Raw genomic sequence first — 21221 nt, 5'->3', positions numbered from 1 at the left:
GTAAAGTTTGACTGCAATAAAGGACTTATCTTTTACTGCGATTCTCTGTGGTGGAATGAATTGTATAAAAACGAAACTTTAAAAAAAGGTGTTTGAGGGAATCAGTTTGAGAAAGGCGAAGAGCAGAATTGCTTATCTTGTGCACATAATGATTAGTTATGTGGGATGCAAGGTTATTTGTAGATCAGTGATTCTGCTCAAAGTGCAATGAAATTGACCTCAAACCCAAACAGAGCAGATTAATTAATGTTACAGAGACAGCAGGATACGTTCAAATATTGGAAGTTTATTGGAGTGGATTTGACATGTTACATGGAGCTGATGTTAAAATAGGCCATGACAACAGTGGCCCTAACAACCACACAACCTTTAGACCCAGCTCCTTCATTAATCGGGGGGATGCATGGTTTCTTAGGCCCAGTTGCAGCACTTGCAGCTGGTGTCAAACACCAGGCCGGCAGGACATTGCTCGTCGTAGGTCACGCCCTTGCTACAGTTGTAGAAGTGGTTGTTATTGGTGGGGTCAGGGTATATGCCGTCAGCCTTCCCGGCGCAGAAGCCAGATCCATTGCTACTACTGCCACCGCTACTGCTGCCACCCCCGCTGCTGCCACCTTGACCGCTGGGCTGTGGGGGGTTGAGTGGGTGCTGGGTAGGAGTCACTGGGGCGATGGGGTTACTACGGGCTGCACAACCTGGGAGAGACGGAAGACATAGGAGTGGGGGGGGGAGATAGAAGAAAAAGTGGGTTGAGATCTTTTCAACTACATTTCTACTACTATTTGAGAGAGTGTTGGAGAGGGTTGTTGTTGAACGTTTGTGTGTGCATGCAGGCTTGCGTTTGTGTCTGTGTCTCTCACCGGCTCCAGTTCCCAGTCCAGACTTGATAGTGTTGATCAGCGGGTATCTGCCCTGTCCACAGAAGGTTCCAGAGAAGTCATCCAGATCCAGACTCCACACCATGGCTCCTCCGTAGCCAGTGTTCTTCAGCCACTCGATCTGTAGGGGAGTGGAAGGTTTACTTAAGGGGGTGAAATTGGACACATTTGTGTTGGTGATAGAGTGTTATCATTTGTTCCATGTTGCTCAGTTGGTAGGGAATGGCGCATGCAATGCCAGGATCGTGGATTTGATTCCCGCTGTGGTCACCCATAAGAAAGGCTTGCACTCACTACTGTAAATCATGTAGATAAAAGCTTCTGCTTAATTCCATATATTATTAGGCTTATTGAAACAGAGTAGGATGCTACTCCATTACCCCCTAGTCATATCTTTCCCCCAACAGACACACACCCACACAAACACAGACCTTGTCCTGGAAGCTCTTGACGTTGTCATATCCGACCCACAGGTTCTGCTGGTTGTAGGCGTAGGGCACCATCTGGGTAGAGTCCCAGGCCTGGGTAGCTCCCTGCTTCAGGAAGGTGCAGATCTAATGACACACACACACTTATGTTAGGGTTGGGAGTTGCATGATTCAGGAAGCTGTAGATTTAAAACACTCAAAAACATACACTGGATTTGCATCCAAATTGACACCCTGTTCCCCATATAGGACACTACCTTTGACCAGAGCAAACAAGTAGCGCACTGTGTAGGGAATTTAATAGGGTGTAATTTCAGACCTATCTTAATCCTGTCAGTTACCTCGTAGTAGGCCAGGAAGCCAGACTGCCTGGTGAATGGTCCGGCGGGGCCGGGGCCGGTGGCGGGAGCGCCCACTCCAGTGTTAGAGCCACTGGCCAGCTGGAAGGTGTGGCCGTAGGTGGGGAATCCAACCAGGAGCTTCTCAGCGGGGGCACCATTGCTCTTCCAGTACTTCATAGCATAGTCCTGAGAACACACACAGTATGTGGTAGTGAGAACACTGGAGAGAGAAAAAGTATTAAGATTTATTTAACTGGTGGGTCTAATCCTGAATGCTAATTAGTTAAAACCGCATTCCAGCCGGTGTCTATTTCACAAGTTGCCACCGGCTAAATCTATGATGTTAAAATGTCTATTTACTCTGTTCCATCTGACTGCGCAATCCACTGTCTCATCAGCCCAGCCAGCCAACTTATACATTTGATCTCCACTATAAAAAGCATGTAGTCATTTCTTTTAGAGTAGCATTTCCTTTTCAACAGCGGAGATTCATATAAACCTTGCTGTCTGTCTCTCCGACATCTGCAACAATTTTCAATTTTCAATATTCAAATTCGATCTCCTGCTGTCCCATAGTAATGAATGTGTCAGGAGTTGGGACGAGACAGGCAGGCAGCGTTTCTCAGCCAGTCGAAATCATGAATCAGCTGGCATAATTTTTATGAATGTATACAAAAAAAATTCAATTGAAAAAAGGTTAAACGAAACACAGCTAATTTGCAGTCTTTCCAGCTTCAGATTGAAGTGATTGTGTTACTGTAGCTGTGTTGTTGGCTAGCTCTTCTGAACATCAGTGTCCTGACGAGAGAGCACATTTTCTATGCCAGGCGAAATCACACCTCATTAGCTCATTGTTATGGATGTATCCAAATAAATGTCACTAGAAAACAGCTTAAACAAATGCAAATGCACTACTTTGCTGTTAGTCTGGCTGCACTCTTTGACGTGACTGTAAATTAGCCGTAATTGGCTAGCTAGCAAGCAAGGGATCAGAACGTTGCCAGCCAGTATGGCAATGGAACATTTAGAACAAATGATTGTGTCACGTCCATAGATACAGAATAAAAACACTGAACGACTGGGTCGCATCTCTAGCAACCCTAGATTTGTGTCGGGACTATATCTTGTGGAAGGATGAAATAGTATGAATAAACTAATCAAAATAATGTTGTTTTTTTAATATGTCAATCATTATTTGAATATGTTGGTAACCCGTTGTATAAAAGTGATAATGCCCTCGAAGCCGGTGTTTGGAGGATTTATTGGCAACACCCATGCCAATATATCCTTCAAACACCGGCTTCGAGGGCATTATCACTTAAATATGTGCTACTCATTCTCAACTGAAAACTAACTAGGCAGGAAGAGACAGACAGATAAGCAGAGGAAGAGATAGAGAGAGAGAGGTAGAGAGAGAGAGGTAGAGAGAGAGAGGTAGATAGAGAGAGAGAGAGAGAGAGAGAGAGAGAGAGAGAGAGAGAGAGAGAGAGAGAGAGAGAGAGATACTCACCACATTGAAGTAAATGTAGTCTCCCTGATCAGCTGGTCCTTTGTAGAGAGGGCTGTTTTCTCCAGTGCTGTGTTCCCAAGCTCCATGTAAGTCATAGGTCATCACATGCAGGTAGTCCAACACCCTGAGAGGGAGTGAGAGAGAGGAAGGGAGGGGCAGAGAGAGAGTTTCCAATATGCCAATAAGTATTTGATAGATCATGCATGTTTTTGTGTACACAATCTTCATAAGAACTAATATATGAATGATGCCCAGTGTGTGTGTACTGACGATCCAATCTCGGCGATCTGGTATCCAGTGTCAATGGTTCCCTTTCCAGCAGCCACAGCTGCAGTCAGCATCAGACGAGGACGGTTGGTGTTCTTTCCTTCAGCATCAAAGGCAGCCATCAGCTCCTAGAAGGCGACCGCGCACAGAGGGTTGTGTGTGTTCATTTTGGTCTTCATGTGTTCATTCTTGTCCGTATGTTCATTTGTGTATCTGTATGTGCGTGTGTTCATCTGTGTGTGTGTGTGTGTGTGTTTATTAATGTGTGTTCATCCGTGTTTGTTCATTCACGTGTGTGTTTGTGTGTATGGGTGTTTGAGTCTAACCTGCAGCAGGGTGGTGAATCTGGCCTTGTCTGCGGGCGGGGATCCTCTGGATCCGGGATACTCCCAGTCAATGTCCAGGCCGTCAAACTGGTACTGCCTCAGGAACTTGATCACGCTGTTGATGAACGTCTGGCGGTTGGCTGCACTGGACACCATCGCTGTGAACCTGTGTACACACACACGGCTCAGACACAGGGTATGTGTGGGCATGTGTGTGTGCACTTGTGTGTGTGTATCTCCACTTACGGCTGAGTGCCAAAATTCCATCCTCCAATGGCCAACAGAGTCTTCAGGTTGCTGTTCCTGTTAGCAAATACAAGATTTAAGGTTAGTCCTGGCTTATTTTTGCATGTGTGTGTACCACTGGAAGAGGCTGAGGGGAGGACAGCTCATAATAATGTCTGGAATGGAGCAAATGGAATGGCATCAAACACATGGAAACCATGTGTTTCATATATTTGATAACATTCCACTAATTCCGCTCCAGCCATTACCAAGAGCACGCCCTCCCCAATTAAAGTGCCACCAAACTCCTGTGGTGTGAACATGCCTGAATGAGAATGTGTTTGCCTGCATTTGTGTATTTGTGTGCGTCCCTTCATGCATGCATGTGTATGTGCATGTGTGCATGCCTGCTTGAGTGTGTGTTTGTGCATGTGTTTGTGTGTGTGTGTCTCTCTCTCTCTCACTGGTTCTTGAGAGCCTGGAACTGTCCATAGAGTTTCTCATCGTCCCATTCGTAGGTCTTGATCTCGTTGTTGGCCATGCCGGCAAAGGCATAGATCAGATGGTCACAGAGACAGGGGTCCACGTTGGTGGGGAAATACTTGCCTGCTCCTGGCCGGTACTGGCCCCAGTTAGTGAAATAACAAGAGAGGATGTAGGAGGACCCTATGGAACGGTAGTAGTAATGGTAGAGTTAGGAGAGGCAGTTTTAGAGTCATGGTTGTCATGCTCTGTAAGTCGAGTTATTGTTCTCTGATTGGCTACATGTAAAGTAAATGTACTTAAAACTTACCTAGCTGCACATGCAGCAGGAGAGCCAGTCCTAGAGAGAGAGAAAGAGGGGAAGAGAGAGACAGAAATAAAGAAGGGAGGAAGAGAAAGAGAAAGAGAGAGAGTTTATGTTACATCAAACTTGAAAAAAGTCAGCATTACTTAGAACTGTAATGATAATTATATAAAGTGCAGTTCCTTCCCTCAGACATGAATATAGGCTGGTCATGGGGCTGGCAACCTCAGTCCTTAGAAACATTGACCACAGTAGCATTGACAAAATGCATAGCTAGAGGACATTCGTCAGTGGCCTATTCTCTCCACAGGGAGCCAAAGCTGTAGTACAGAGCCTTGTATGTTTGAATGTTGGTAATTGCCATTACAATGAAAATTAAAATAAAATCTTTGAAAGATAGAAAGAGCATTAGTGCAGTTATAAGCTAAATTAGCCTAAAAGTAATTCCACTTACCGATGCAGATGAGTAGTTTGCCCATGGTTACTCTGTACATCGCTCCATAGGCTGCTGGACTCTTTTATACTCTCAACGAACACTACTATCGCTCTCATATCTCTATGGCTTTCCCATTCCACAGCAAAACACAATCAACCTCAGTCACTTGTTTGAACAAGGGTTTCCACTGCCTTAACTAAAACACTGATAAAGTTAATATGTCCTTGTTTTTTAGATATGCTGACAATTAAAAAAAGCATGTCTGTTTTTCGGTTGTAATATTTTGGTGAAATTGACAAGCATAGAGATGGGTACGTTAGTCCCCCTTAACCTCTTCAGTATAGCCCCTACAACTAGCCCCTACACCCTAGCTAGCACCTTTCTCCTACCACCAAAACCCTATATACTTGTGGAGATTGACCTTGAAATGGGATAGATGTAAAGAATGTGGTGACCATTCTACCAAGTCAAGCTCAAGGTTGAGCTGTCCCCATATTTCATATCTTATGTTTCAGTTCTAATATTAGTGGGCTGAAGGTTGGGGGGAAGTGCCTAGGGGATAGGGGTACGAGGTGTGACTAGAGGATAAGGGACAAAGGGTCTATTTAAAATTGAGACAGACCTGTATAACCTCATGGTCTGCCGAGCAAAAGTTTTGGTACTTGCAATAGGATAATTGTTAACAGTAATAATGTATTACAATGCAGCCGTATAAAAAGTAATTATTAAGAAATCAAGTGTACATTTCAGTGAGTCACAATCAGGTTAACTTTTTTTCTACTGGCGTTTCTGTAGCTGCGCCATCAATTGTTCAAAAGGAGTTAAGTGCTCTGATATCTACCTTATCACATTTAAAACAATGTATCAGTCCTTATAAGTTCCTTGAATACAATCACTGCCTAAATTGCGATCATGGTTGAAAGGTGGCATATGCACAGCATACTCTGACTAAGCGCTTTGCTGTCTGCAAAGTTTTTTACACATGCAAACTCTGCCTTCTTTGCCCAGTTCAGGACATTAATCAGGGGGGGAAGCCAAGGGGGAAGCCCGTTCTGATGGGGAGGAATCGTCTGATGAACAGTTCCATGAAACCATGCTTCCCCTGCAGACCTGGTGGTCAACCAAGACCTCGTGCTGCAACAGTAGTGGGCCTGACTCCAGATTAGAAGGTTGCATGTTCAAATCATGTTGGGATGAAGCTTTTATTCCTTTTATTGTATTATTCTTGTTTTATAGTCTTTACTGTACAGTGTCCTTGGGTTTTCTGAATGGCGAGAGACTGAAAAAACAGCTTCTATCTCAAGGCCATCAGACAGTTAAATAGCCATCACTATCCGGCTACCACCTGGTTACGCAAACCTGCACCTTAGAGGCTGCTGCCCTATATACATAGACATGGAATCACTGGTCACTTTAATAATGGAACACAAGTCACTTTAATAAGGTTTACATACTGCTTTACTCATTTCATATGTATATACTGTATTCATATGTATATACTGTATTTTAGTCAATGCCACTCCGACATTGCTCGTCCTAATATTTATATATTTCTTAATTCCATTATTTGACTTTAGATTTGTGTGTATTGATGATACTACTGCACTGTTGGAGCTAGGAACACAAGCATTTCGCTACATCCACAATAACATATGCTAAATATGTGTATGTGACCAATACAATTGGATTTGATTTGAAGGCGCTGTAAATCCCATTTTTATTATTATGACTATTATTTAGGAGTGGCAGACATCTGGCTGTGGGAAATCACAGGTGTGGAGGACAGCACAGGTGTGGAGGATAACACAGGTGTGGAGGATAGCACAGGTGTGGAGGATAGCACAGGTGTGGAGGACAGAGGTCCAGGTGGTGGAGTAGCACGTAGAGGTTCGAAGGACAGCAGACTGACTGATGCGGTTAGAGGTGAGGACTGGATGCTGTCAGATGGGGTGGGAGCTCCAGGTACTCCTTGAAAGTCATTTTATTGGCAGAATGCTTTTTTGCATCACTCCTAGCTGGCTGAGAGGTAGATTCTCGAATCTCTCTGCATCGATGCCAACAGCATACGCCAGAGCATATTCAACCACCCACTTGAAGATCTGCTCCCTATAAAGGCTAAACTGCATTCCGTGTTGACCCACCAAGTGTGCCCTTCTTGCTGGCTTGCCATGTCTGAGAAGTATAGCTCTCCTGGCTGAATTTACTTGGAGACATAGCCCTGGTGCACTCTCTTTTAGAACTGTCTCCTGAAATGGCAAGCATCTGTACCTTCAAAAACAGAATCAAATGTAATGAAATCAAATCCACAATATTTATCATATACTCAGGATACAGTGGGGTATAAACAGTACAATGAAATGCTTACTTGCAAGCTACTTCTCAACATAGCCCTTGATCATGACTCTCTGTTCCATTGCATTACACATAAGAGCCATTGGACGAAGGCGTCTTCTGTACGGAGGAGTTTTGGTAAGAGCCCCGACACTCGGTCTGAACATTAACACGCATTGCTTGTGTTACAATTTTGGAAGCAAAATAACCTTATCTTTCATATAAGCAAGAAATAATTTTCTAATTAGATATCTGCGTCTCCTAACACCTGTGTGTAAACGGAAGACGGACGCCACAAACGTGTTGTCACTGAAAAATACTGTCGGCTGCAACTGTGTTAGAAACACGTTAAAAGTGTGTATTTTGCATTCGTGAAATTATTTTGATGTGATATGAAAGTAGAGGGATTTATGTTTCTATAACCATACTGCTATTGAGAATCGATTCATTAAAGAGCCAATTCGTCTTTAACAGAACATGTAAGGTCCTTGGACTATAAGGAATAACATTAGGCTCCTTTGGTCCATTATTGGGCTACCTCCCAACAGTTTAGTGAAATATCTAAATAACAACATTAACACAATAAGGCAAGTGGTAAACAAATATTAAAAGGTTTAAAACGAAGAGTACAACTAGTAGTAATGGTATGTACTATGAAATGTGCTATATCAACAAGTAGTTAAAGTGAGCAATACAAATAAATAGTAATAAATATAAGCAGCAGGAATGGTGGTGAGTGAATGAACGTGCGTACGTGCGCGTGAGGGTGCAAGGGCCGTGACGTTTGTAGAGTGATAGGTAACGATGCTTTGCTAGGATGGGTCGGGAAGAGCCCGACGACAGGTGGGTAACTAGAGATGAGGATGGAAAAGATGGCGGACGATGAAGTGGATTGTGAATATAATGGCGGTAGAATCAAGGAGGATTGGAATATTGTTCAAAAGAATGGAAAAAGGAGCAAAGTAAGGTACAGTGATGAGAATGTTCCTTTATATCTTGTAGGAGTAAGGTTTATTAGTGAGGAGCAGCTTATAGAAATACCAATCTTGAAGAATCCATTTGAGCTATCCAAACTGGTGGAGAGAGTGATGTGTAAAGTGAAGGATGTGAGGATCACGAGAGGTGGGTTTGTTTAGATTTTTTGTACTTCTGAGGATCAGAAGGAACGTGTGTTGCGGCTCTCCCGATTTGAAAAGTTTGACGTGTCGTGTGTGTCTCTTCGGAACAGGGCACCCCTCAATGGGATAATATTTGGCGTCTCGTGGGATGTCGATGTTAAAGATACAAAAAATATTCCTGGAGTGATTGATGCACGTAGGATGAATTGAGTGGTGAATGAAGAAAAAGTGAAGAGTTTATCTGTCTATGGTTGGTTGTGGCTGTCAGTTTTCCTTTTGCAAATTTCAAAATACAATCGTGCTACAAATGTACAGTTTGGAAAGCAAATGCTGTCCTTGCTAAATGTGTAATATGATAGGTATTTTAACATGACTATTTTTGCGAGAGGGATGGTATCTGATTTCATTGGTCCTCAACTCGTGGCTCAGACACTTCATTCAGGATAAATGGAGTTAGCCCTGAGTTAGCCTGTCCCGGAGCAGGTTGGTTGTGAAGGATTCATTAAGTGTACAATGCACAGCTGAAATACCTGGATTATATATAACAATATATTACACTCATTGTCTGAATTTCATTCATACACATATAATTTTCTTGTCATTTGTTCACAATACAATTAACTATCACTTAATCAAACTGCTCAAAACTGATAACTACTGAACCACAATTACATAGTGCCTAGTTAACATATATAGTTTGATAACTGCTGTACACTGTACATTTCTATATTTTTACCCCCCCAAAATGTTGGAAGGTAAAACCAAATCATATATGGAAGTGTCTGTAAATACTAAATCATAGGACAAAGTGGAAAGAGAAAGCAAAGATTGTGCAAAGCTGTCATCAAGGCAAAGGGTGGCTATTTGAAGAATCTCAAATCTCAAATATATTTTGATTTGTTTAACACTTTTTTGGTTACTACATGATTCCATATGTGTTATTTCATAGTTTTGATGTCTTCGCTACTATTCTACAATGTAAAAAATATTAAAGAAAAACCCTGGAATGAGTAGGTGTGTCCAAACTTCTGACTGGTACTGTATGTGTCACGATTCTCTAAAGCAGATCCCAGAAGCAGACCAGGACAAGGTGAGTAGAACGAAGGTGAGTATTTATTTACAGACTCAAGTGTGGAAACAGAATAATCCAGGAGACGGAGCGGGCAGCAGAGGTGAGTTGGTGGGAGTGAATAGGCAGATCCAATGGTATCACAGAAGCCACCGACGACCAGACAGGGGTGGGGTGATTGTTCCGGGAGAATGACTGTAGACAGAGTAAACGGAGGTGAGTACACGGCAAGCAAAAAGTACAGAACAACAAAACTAACTCTAGTAAACTTGAGGCTGATACGCTGACACAACATACTGTTCATGGCTAACGATCCGGCAGGGAAAGGATGTCAGGTCAGAGCTTATGAAGTGGAGAGGTGATGATCAGGACCAGGTGTGCAGATAGATGATGAGATGCAGGTGCGGGTAATAGAGAGATCTCCCGCCTAGCTTCGTCGCCTGGCAACCAGACAGGGAGCATTCAGGAACCTCAGGAAACAGACTTCAGAACAGAAAACAGGCAACTCAGGCAGAAACAGATTCAGGAAGCGGGATTCATGACAGTATGTACTGTATAAGGATAATGAAACTGTAAGACGGACATATTTCTCAACATGCTCACAACCTGCCATTGGATACAAATTATAAAAAATGGTGCATGTCAAGTTATAGTCAAATACTGTATCGAAAATAATATTTACCATCTATTCTTTCTATTCAGCACTTCAAAAAGAACAGTTTTGAAATGTGTATCTTGTATTTTTGCTATTGGATTAAATGGTAGTTAAAAAGACTAAATGGTGAGCCTATCATTATGTCATGGTAATGATGAGTCAGTCTAAGCTCTGTGTGCTTTATACCGTGTGTCAGCCTGGTAAAGTTTGACTGCAATAAAGGACTTATCTTTTACTGCGATTCTCTGTGGTGGAATGAATTGTATATTATTTGTAGATCAGTGATTCTGCTCAAAGTGCAATGAAATTGACCTCAAACCCAAACAGAGCAGATTAATTAATGTTACAGAGACAGCAGGATACGTTCAAATATTGGAAGTTTATTGGAGTGGATTTGACATGTTACATAGAGCTGATGTTAAAATAGGCCATGACAACAGTGGCCCTAACAACCACACAACCTTTAGACCCAGCTCCTTCATTAATCGGGGGGATGCATGGTTTCTTAGGCCCAGTTGCAGCACTTGCAGCTGGTGTCAAACACCAGGCCGGCAGGACATTGCTCGTCGTAGGTCACGCCCTTGCTACAGTTGTAGAAGTGGTTGTTATTGGTGGGGTCAGGGTATATGCCGTCAGCCTTCCCGGCGCAGAAGCCAGATCCATTGCTACTACTGCCACCGCTGCTGCTGCCACCCCCGCTGCTGCCACCTTGACCGCTGGGCTGTGGGGGGTTGAGTGGGTGCTGGGTAGGAGTCATTGGGGCGATGGGGTTACTACGGGCTGCACAACCTGGGAGAGACGGAAGACATAGGAGTGGGGGGGGGAGATAGAAGAAAAAGTGGGTTGAGATCTTTTCAACTACATTTCTACTACTATTTGAGAGAGTGTTGGAGAGGGCTGTTGTTGAACGTTTGTGTGTGCATGCAGGCTTGCGTTTGTGTCTGTGTCTCTCACCGGCTCCAGTTCCCAGTCCAGACTTGATAGTGTTGATCAGCGGGTATCTGCCCTGTCCACAGAAGGTTCCAGAGAAGTCATCCAGATCCAGACTCCACACCATGGCTCCTCCGTAGCCAGTGTTCTTCAGCCACTCGATCTGTAGGGGAGTGGAAGGTTTACTTAAGGGGGTGAAATTGGACACATTTGTGTTGGTGATAGAGTGTTATCATTTGTTCCATGTTGCTCAGTTGGCAGGGAATGGCGCATGCAATGCCAGGATCGTGGATTTGATTCCCGCTGTGGTCACCCATAAGAAAGGCTTGCACTCACTACTGTAAATCATGTAGATAAAAGCTTCTGCTTAATTCCATATATTATTAGGCTTATTGAAACAGAGTAGGATGCTACTCCATTACCCCCTAGTCATATCTTTCCCCCAACAGACACACACCCACACAAACACAGACCTTGTCCTGGAAGCTCTTGACGTTGTCATATCCGACCCACAGGTTCTGCTGGTTGTAGGCGTAGGGCACCATCTGGGTAGAGTCCCAGGCCTGGGTAGCTCCCTGCTTCAGGAAGGTGCAGATCTAATGACACACACACACTTATGTTAGGGTTGGGAGTTGCATGATTCAGGAAGCTGTAGATTTAAAACACTCAAAAACATACACTGGATTTGCATCCAAATTGACACCCTGTTCCCCATATAGGACACTAGCAAACAAGTAGTGCACTGTGTAGGGAATGGAATAGGGTGTAATTTCAGACCTATCCTAATCCTGTCAGTTACCTCGTAGTAGGCCAGGAACCCAGACTGCCTGGTGAATGGTCCGGCGGGGCCGGGGCCGGTGGCGGGAGCGCCCACTCCAGTGTTAGAGCCACTGGCCAGCTGGAAGGTGTGGCCGTAGGTGGGGAATCCAACCAGGAGCTTCTCAGCGGGGGCACCATTGCTCTTCCAGTACTTCATAGCATAGTCCTGAGAACACACACAGTATGTGGTAGTGAAATTATTAAGATTTATATAACTGGTGGGTCTAATCCTGAATGCTAATTAGTTAAAACCGCATTCCAGCCGGTGTCTATTTCACAAGTTGCCACCGGCTAAATCTATGATGTTAAAATGTCTATTTACTCTGTTCCATCTGACTGCGCAATCCACTGTCTCATCAGCCCAGCCAGCCAATTTATACATTTGATCTCCACCATAAAAAGCATGTAGTCATTTCTTTTAGAGTAGCATTTGGTTTTCAACAGCGGAGATTCATATAAACCTTGCTGTCTGTCTCTCCGACATCTACAACAATTTTCAATATTCAAATTCGATCTCCTGCTGTCCCATAGTAATGAATGTGTCAGGAGTTGGGACGAGACAGGCAGGCAGCGTTTCTCAGCCAGTCGAAATCATGAATCAGCTGGCATAATTTTTTTGAATATATACAAAAAAATGTCAATTGAAAAAAGGTTAAACGAAACACAGCTAATTTGCAGTCTTTCCAGCTTCAGATTGAAGTGATTGTGTTACTGGCTAGCTCCTCTGAACATCAGTGTCCTGACGAGTGAGCACATTTTCTATGCCAGGCGAAATCACACATTTACATTTTAGTCATTTAGCAGACGCTCTTATCCAGAGCGACTTACAGTTAGTGAATACATATTGTTATTTTTATTGTATTATTCTGGCCCCCCATGGGAATCGAACCCACAACCCTGGCGTTGCAAACGCCATGCTCTATCAACTGAGCTACATCCCTGCCGGCCATTCCCTCCCCTACCCTGGACGACGCTGGGCCAATTGTGCGCCGCCCATGAGTCTCCCGGTCGCAGCCGGCTGCGACAGAGCCTGGATTCGAACCAGGATCTCTAGTGGCACAGTGCCTTAGACCACTACGCCACTCATTAGCGCATTGTTCTGGATGTATCCAAATAAATGTCACTAGAAAACAGCTTAAACAAATGCAAATGCACTACTTTGCTGTTAGTCTGGCTGCACTGTTTGACATGACTGTAAATTAGCCGTAGTTGGCTAGCTAGCAAGCAAGGGATCAGAACGTTGCCAGCCAGTATGGCAATGGAACATTTAGACAAATGATTGTATCACGTCCATAGATACAGAATAAAAACACTGAACGACTGGGTCGCATCTCTAGCAACCCTAGATTTGTCTCGGGACTATATCTTGTGGAAGGATGAAATAGTATGAATAAATTAATCAAAATAATGTTTTTTTTTATATATGTCAATCATTATTTGAATATGTTGGTAACCCGTTGTATAAAAGTGATAATGCCCTCGAAGCCGGTGTTTGGAGGATTTATTGGCAACACCCATGCCAATATATCCTTCAAACACCGGCTTCGAGGGCATTTTCACTTAAATATGTGCTACTCATTCTCAACTGAAAACTAAATAGGCAGGAAGATACAGATAGATAAGCAGAGGAAGAGATAGAGGAAGAGACAGGCAGAGATAGAGAAAGAGAGAGAGACTCACCACATTGAAGTAAATGTAGTCTCCCTGATCAGCTGGTCCTTTGTAGAGAGGGCTGTTTTCTCCAGTGCTGTGTTCCCAAGCTCCATGTAAGTCATAGGTCATCACATGCAGGTAGTCCAACACCCTGAGAGGGAGTGAGAGAGAGGAAGGGAGGGGCAGAGAGAGAGTTTCCAATATGCCAATAAGTATTTGATAGATCATGCATGTTTTTGTGTACACATTCTTCATAAGAACTAATATATGAATGATGCCCAGTGTGTGTGTACTGACGATCCAATCTCGGCGATCTGGTATCCAGTGTCGATGGTTCCCTTTCCAGCAGCCACAGCTGCAGTCAGCATCAGACGAGGACGGTTGGTGTTCTTTCCTTCAGCATCAAAGGCAGCCATCAGCTCCTAGAAGGAGACCGCGCACAGAGGGTTGTGTGTGTTCATTTTGGTCTTCATGTGTTCATTCTTGTCCGTATGTTCATTTGTGTATCTGTATGTGCGTGTGTTCATCTGTGTGTGTGTGTGTGTGTGTGTGTGCGTGTGTTTATTAATGTGTGTTCATCCGTGTTTGTTCATTCACGTGTGTGTTTGTGTGTATGGGTGTTTGAGTCTAACCTGCAGCAGGGTGGTGAATCTGGCCTTGTCTGCGGGCGGGGATCCTCTGGATCCGGGGTACTCCCAGTCAATGTCCAGGCCGTCAAACTGGTACTGCCTCAGGAACTTGATCACGCTGTTGATGAACGTCTGGCGGTTGGCTGCACTGGACACCATCGCTGTGAACCTGTGTACACCCACACGGCTCAGACACAGGGTATGTGTGGGCATGTGTGTGTGCACTTGTGTGTGTGTATCTCCACTTACGGCTGAGTGCCAAAATTCCATCCTCCAATGGCCAACAGAGTCTTCAGGTTGCTGTTCCTGTTAGCAAATACAAGATTTAGGGTTAGTCCTGGCTTATGTGTGCATGTGTGTGTACCACCGGAGGCTGCTGAGGGGAGGACAGCTCATAATAATGTCTGGAATGGAGCAAATGGAATGGCATTAAACACATGGAAACCATGTGTTTCATATATTTGATAACATTCCACTAATTCCGCTCCAGCCATTACCAAGAGCACGCCCTCCCCAATTAAAGTGCCACCAAACTCCTGTGGTGTGAACATGCCTGAATGAGAATGTGTTTGCCTGCATTTGTGTATTTGTGTGCGTGCCTGCATGCATGCATGCATGCATGTGTATGTGCATGTGTGCATGCCTGCTTGAGTGTGTGTTTGTGCATGTGTTTGTGTGTGTGTGTCTCTCTCTCTCTCACTGGTTCTTGAGAGCCTGGAACTGTCCATAGAGTTTCTCATCGTCCCATTCGTAGGTCTTGATCTCGTTGTTGGCCATGCCGGCAAAGGCATAGATCAGATGGTCACAGAGACAGGGGTCCACGTTGGTGGGGAAATACTTGCCTGCTCCTGTCCGGTACTGGCCCCAGTTAGTGAAATAACAGGAGAGGATGTAGGAGGACCCTATGGAACGGTAGTAGTAATGGTAGAGTTAGGAGAGGCAGTTTTGGAGTCATGGTTGTCATGCTCTGTAAGTCAAGTTATTGTTCTCTGATTGGCTACATGTAAAGTAAATGTACTTAAAACATACCTAGCTGCACATGCAGCAGGAGAGCCAGTCCTAGAGAGAGAGAAAGAGGGGAAGAGAGAGACATAAATAAAGAAGGGAGGAAGAGAAAGAGAAAGAGAAAAACTTGAAAAAACTCAGCATTACTTAGAACTGTAATGATAATTATAGAAAGTGCAATTCTTCCCCTCAGACATGAATATAGGCTGGTCATGGGGCTGGCAACCTCAGTCCTTAGAAACATTGACCACAGTAGCATTGACAAAATGCATAGCTAGAGGACATTCGTCAGTGGCCTATTCTCTCCACAGGGAGCCAAAGCTGTAGTACAGAGCCTTGTATGTTTGAATGTTGGTAATTGCCATTACAATGAAAATTAAAATAAAATCTTTGAAAGATAGAAAGAGCATTAGTGCAGTTATAAGCTAAATTAGCCTAAAAGTAATTCCACTTACCGATGCAGATGAGTAGTTTGCCCATGGTTACTCTGTACATCGCTCCATAGGCTGCTGGACTCTTTTATACTCTCAACGAACACTACTATCGCTCTCATATCTCTATGGCTTTCCCATTCCACAGCAAAACACAATCAACCTCAGTCACTTGTTTGAACAAGGGTTTCCACTGCCTTAACTAAAACACTGATAAAGTTAATATGTCCTTGTTTTTTAGATATGCTGACAATTAAAAAAAGCATGTCTGTTTTTCGTTTGTAATAATTTGGTGAAATTGACAAGCATAGAGATGGGTACGTTAGTCCCCCCTTAACCTCTTCAGTATAGCCCCTACAACTAGCCCCTACACCCTAGCTAGCACCTTTCTCCTACCACCAAAACCCTATATACTTGTGGAGATTGACCTTGAAATGGGATAGATGTAAAGAATGTGGTGACCATTCTACCAAGTCAAGCTCAAGGTTGAGCTGTCTCCATATTTCATATCTTATGTTTCAGTTCTAATATTAGTGGGCTGAAGGTTGGGGGGAAGTGCCTAGGGGATAGGGGTACGAGGTGTGACTAGAGGATAAGGGACAAAGGGTCTATTTAAAATTGAGACAGACCTGTAAAAACTCATTGGTCTGCCGAGCAAAAGTTTTGGTACTTGCAATAGGATAATTGTTAACAGTAATAATGTATTACAATGCAGCCGTATAAAAAGTAATTATTAAGAAATCAAGTGTACATTTCAGTGTGTTACCACAGTGGTACCATATTAGTTTTAGTTTATTGGTATCTGTTATTATCACTAATAATTATGATTTCTCCACAATGTCAAAAAAATACTATTGTCTGAAAATAATGTTTTTTTTTTTTCATTACTGAGTCACAATCAGGTTAACTTTTTTGTACTGGAGTTTCTGTAGCTGCGCCATCAATTGTTCAAAAGGAGTTAAGTGCTCTGATATCTACCTTATCACATTTAAAACAGTGTATCAGTCCTTATAAGTTCCTTGAATACAATCACTGCCTAAATTGCGATCATGGTTGAAGGGTGGCATATGCACAGCATACTCTGACTAAGCGCTTTGCTGTCTGCAAAGTTTTTTACACATGCAAACTCTGCCTTCTTTGCCCAGTTCAGGACATTAATCAGGGGGGGAAGCCAAGGGGGAAGCCCGTTCTGATGGGGAGGAATCATCTGATGGAACAGTTCCATGAAACCATGCTTCCCCTGCAGACCTGGTGGTCAACCAAGACCTCGTGCTGCAACAGTAGTGGGCCTGACTCCAGATTAGAAGGTTGCATGTTCAAATCATGTTGGGATGAAGCTTTTATTCCTTTTATTGTATTATTCTTGTTTTATAGTCTTTACTGTACAGTGTCCTTGGGTTTTCTGAATGGCGAGAGACTGAAAAAACAGCTTCTATCTCAAGGCCATCAGACAGTTAAATAGCCATCACTATCCGGCTACCACCTGGTTACGCAAACCTGCACCTTAGAGGCTGCTGCCCTATATACATAGACATGGAATCACTGGTCACTTTAATAATGGAACACAAGTCACTTTAATAAGGTTTACATACTGCTTTACTCATTTCATATGTATATACTGTATTCATATGTATATACTGTATTTTAGTCAATGCCACTCCGACATTGCTCGTCCTAATATTTATATATTTCTTAATTCCATTATTTGACTTTAGATTTGTGTGTATTGATGATACTACTGCACTGTTGGAGCTAGGAACACAAGCATTTCGCTACATCCACAATAACATATGCTAAATATGTGTATGTGACCAATACAATTGGATTTGATTTGAAGGCGCTGTAAATCCCATTTTTATTATTATGACTATTATTTAGGAGTGGCAGACATCTGGCTGTGGGAAATCACAGGTGTGGAGGACAGCACAGGTGTGGAGGATAACACAGGTGTGGAGGATAGCACAGGTGTGGAGGATAGCACAGGTGTGGAGGATAGCACAGGTGTGGAGGACAGAGGTCCAGGTGGTGGAGTAGCACGTAGAGGTTCGAAGGACAGCAGACTGACTGATGCGGTTAGAGGTGAGGACTGGATGCTGTCAGATGGGGTGGGAGCTCCAGGTACTCCTTGAAAGTCATTTTATTGGCAGAATGCTTTTTTGCATCACTCCTAGCTGGCTGAGAGGTAGATTCTCGAATCTCTCTGCATCGATGCCAACAGCATACGCCAGAGCATATTCAACCACCCACTTGAAGATCTGCTCCCTATAAAGGCTAAACTGCATTCCGTGTTGACCCACCAAGTGTGCCCTTCTTGCTGGCTTGCCATGTCTGAGAAGTATAGCTCTCCTGGCTGAATTTACTTGGAGACATAGCCCTGGTGCACTCTCTTTTAGAACTGTCTCCTGAAATGGCAAGCATCTGTACCTTCAAAAACAGAATCAAATGTAATGAAATCAAATCCACAATATTTATCATATACTCAGGATACAGTGGGGTATAAACAGTACAATGAAATGCTTACTTGCAAGCTACTTCTCAACATAGCCCTTGATCATGACTCTCTGTTCCATTGCATTACACATAAGAGCCATTGGACGAAGGCGTCTTCTGTACGGAGGAGTTTTGGTAAGAGCCCCGACACTCGGTCTGAACATTAACACGCATTGCTTGTGTTACAATTTTGGAAGCAAAATAACCTTATCTTTCATATAAGCAAGAAATAATTTTCTAATTAGATATCTGCGTCTCCTAACACCTGTGTGTAAATGGAAGACGGACGCCACAAACGTGTTGTCACTGAAAAATATTGTCGGCTGCAACTGTGTTAGAAACACGTTAAAAGTGTGTATTTTGCATTAGTGAAATTATTTTGATGTGATATGAAATTAGAGGGGTTTATGTTTCTATAACCATACTGCTATTGAGAATTGATTCATTAAAGAGCCAATTCGTCTTTAACAGAACATGTAAGGTCCTTGGACTATAAGGAGTAACATTAGGCTCCTTTGGTCCATTTTTGGGCTACCTCCCAACAGTTTAGTGAAATATCTAAATAACAACATTAACACAATAAGGCAAGTGGTAAACAAATATTAAAAGGTTTAAAACGAAGAGTACAACTAGTAGTAATGGTATGTACTATGAAATGTGCTATATCAACAAGTAGTTAAAGTGAGCAATACAAATAAATAGTAATAAATATAAGCAGCAGGAATGGTGGTGAGTGAATGAACGTGCGTACGTGCGCATGAGGGTGCAAGGGCCGTGACGTTTGTAGAGTGATAGGTAACGATGCTTTGTAAGGATGGGTAACTAGAAACGAGGATGGAAAAGATGGCGGACGATGAAGTGGATTGTGAATATAATGGCGGTAGAATCAAGGAGGATTGGAATATTGTTCAAAAGAATGGAAAAAGGAGCAAAGTAAGGTACAGTAGGAGTAAGGTTTATTAGTGAGGAGCAGCTTATAGAAATACCAATCTTGAAGAATCCATTTGAGCTATCCAAACTGGTGGAGAGAGTGATGTGTAAAGTGAAGGATGTGAGGATCACGAGAGGCGAGTTTGTTTAGATTTTTTGTACTTCTGAGGATCAGAAGGAACGTGTGTTGCGGCTCTCCCGATTTGAACAGTTTGACGTGTCGTGTGTGTCTCTTCGGAACAGGGCACCCCTCAACGGGATAATATCTGGCGTCTCGTGGGATGTCGATGTTAAAGATACAAAAAATATTCCTGGAGTGATTGATGCACGTAGGATGAATTGAGTGCTGAATGAAGAAAAAGTGAAGAGTTTATCTGTCTATGGTTGGTTGTGGCTGTCAGTTTGCCTTTTGCAAATTTCAAAATACAATCGTGCTACAAATGTACAGTTTGGAAAGCAAATGCTGTCCTTGCTAAATGTGTAATATGATAGGTATTTTAACATGACTATTTTTGCGAGAGGGAGGGTATCTGATTTCATTGGTCCTCAACTCGTGGCTCAGACACTTCATTCAGGATAAATGGAGTTAGCCCTGAGTTAGCCTGTCCCGGAGCAGGTTGGTTGTGAAGGATTCATTAAGTGTACAATGCACAGCTGAAATACCTGGATTATATATAACAATATATTACACTCATTATCTGAATTTCATTCATACACATATGATTTTCTTGTCATTTGTTAACAATACAATTAACTATCACTTAATCAAACTGCTCAAAACTGATAACTACTGAACCACAATTACATAGTGCCTAGTTAACATATATAGTTTGATAACTGCTGTACACTGTACATTTCTATATTTTTACCCCCCAAAATGTTGGAAGGTAAAACCAAATCATATATGGAAGTGTCTGTAAATACTAAATCATAGGACAAAGTGGAAAGAGAAAGCAAAGAGTGTGCAAAGCTGTCATCAAGGCAAAGGGTGGCTATTTGAAGAATCTCAAATCTCTCAAATTTGTTTAACACTTTTTTGGTTACTACATGATTCCATATGTGTTATTTCATAGTTTTGATGTCTTCGCTACTATTCTACAATGTAAAAAATATTAAAGAAAAACCCTGGAATGAGTAGGTGTGTCCAAACTTCTGACTGGTACTGTATGTGTCACGATTCTCTAAAGCAGATCCCAGAAGCAGACCAGGACAAGGTGAGTAGAACGAAGGTGAGTATTTATTTACAGACTCAAGTGTGGAAACAGAATAATCCAGGAGACGGAGCGGGCAGCAGAGGTGAGTTGGTGGGAGTGAATAGGCAGATCCAATGGTGTCACAGAAGCCACCGACGACCAGACAGGGGTGGGGTGATTGTTCCGGGAGAATGACTGTAGACAGAGTAAACGGAGGTGAGTACACGGCAAGCAAAAAGTACAGAACAACAAAACTAACTCTAGTAAACTTGAGGCTGATACGCTGACACAACATACTGTTCATGGCTAACGATCCGGCAGGGAAAGGATGTCAGGTCAGAGCTTATGAAGTGGAGAGGTGATGATCAGGACCAGGTGTGCAGATAGATGATGAGATGCAGGTGCGGGTAATAGAGAGATCTCCCGCCTAGCTTCGTCGCCTGGCAACCAGATAGGGAGCATTCAGGAACCTCAGGAAACAGACTTCAGAACAGAAAACAGGCAACTCAGGCGGAAACAGACTCAGGAAGCGGGATTCATGACAGTATGTACTGTATAAGGATAATGAAACTGTAAGACGGACATATTTCTCAACATGCTCACAACCTGCCATTGGATACAAATTATAAAAAATGGTGCATGTCAAGTAATAATCAAATACTGTATCGAAAATAATATTTACCATCTATTCTTTCTATTCAGCACCTCAAAAAGAACAGTTTTGAAATGTGTATCTTGTATTTTTGCTATTGAATTAAATGGTAGTTAAA

General features: G+C 42.9%; 2 protein-coding genes across 2 annotated transcripts; both read right to left on the bottom strand.

The window, feature by feature from the left end:
* Positions 1–314: 314 nt before the first annotated feature.
* Positions 315–5241, bottom strand: LOC311138841 (acidic mammalian chitinase-like; the record flags this gene model as incomplete). The annotated part of the gene is made up of 11 exons (XM_084173645.1): positions 315–695; positions 861–999; positions 1310–1432; positions 1648–1833; positions 3158–3281; positions 3428–3552; positions 3751–3916; positions 3997–4053; positions 4440–4641; positions 4769–4798; positions 5217–5241. The coding sequence occupies 11 exons, from the start codon at positions 5239–5241 to the stop codon at positions 412–414; spliced, it is 1461 nt and encodes a 486-aa protein (XP_084029771.1). The 3' UTR covers positions 315–411.
* A 5567-nt stretch (positions 5242–10808) lies between these two features.
* On the bottom strand, positions 10809–15902 carry LOC311138221 (acidic mammalian chitinase-like; the record flags this gene model as incomplete). The annotated part of the gene is made up of 11 exons (XM_084172897.1): positions 10809–11160; positions 11326–11464; positions 11775–11897; positions 12101–12286; positions 13801–13924; positions 14071–14195; positions 14406–14571; positions 14652–14708; positions 15103–15304; positions 15432–15461; positions 15863–15902. The coding sequence occupies 11 exons, from the start codon at positions 15900–15902 to the stop codon at positions 10877–10879; spliced, it is 1476 nt and encodes a 491-aa protein (XP_084029023.1). The 3' UTR covers positions 10809–10876.
* Positions 15903–21221: the final 5319 nt, after the last annotated feature.

The sequence above is a fragment of the Coregonus lavaretus genome (genome assembly GCF_964263955.1).
Source record: "Coregonus lavaretus genome assembly, chromosome: 12".
Lineage (NCBI taxonomy): Eukaryota > Metazoa > Chordata > Actinopteri > Salmoniformes > Salmonidae > Coregonus > Coregonus lavaretus.
The sequence above is the reverse complement of the archived record's forward strand: the minus strand, read 5'-3'. Positions and strand labels throughout refer to the sequence as shown.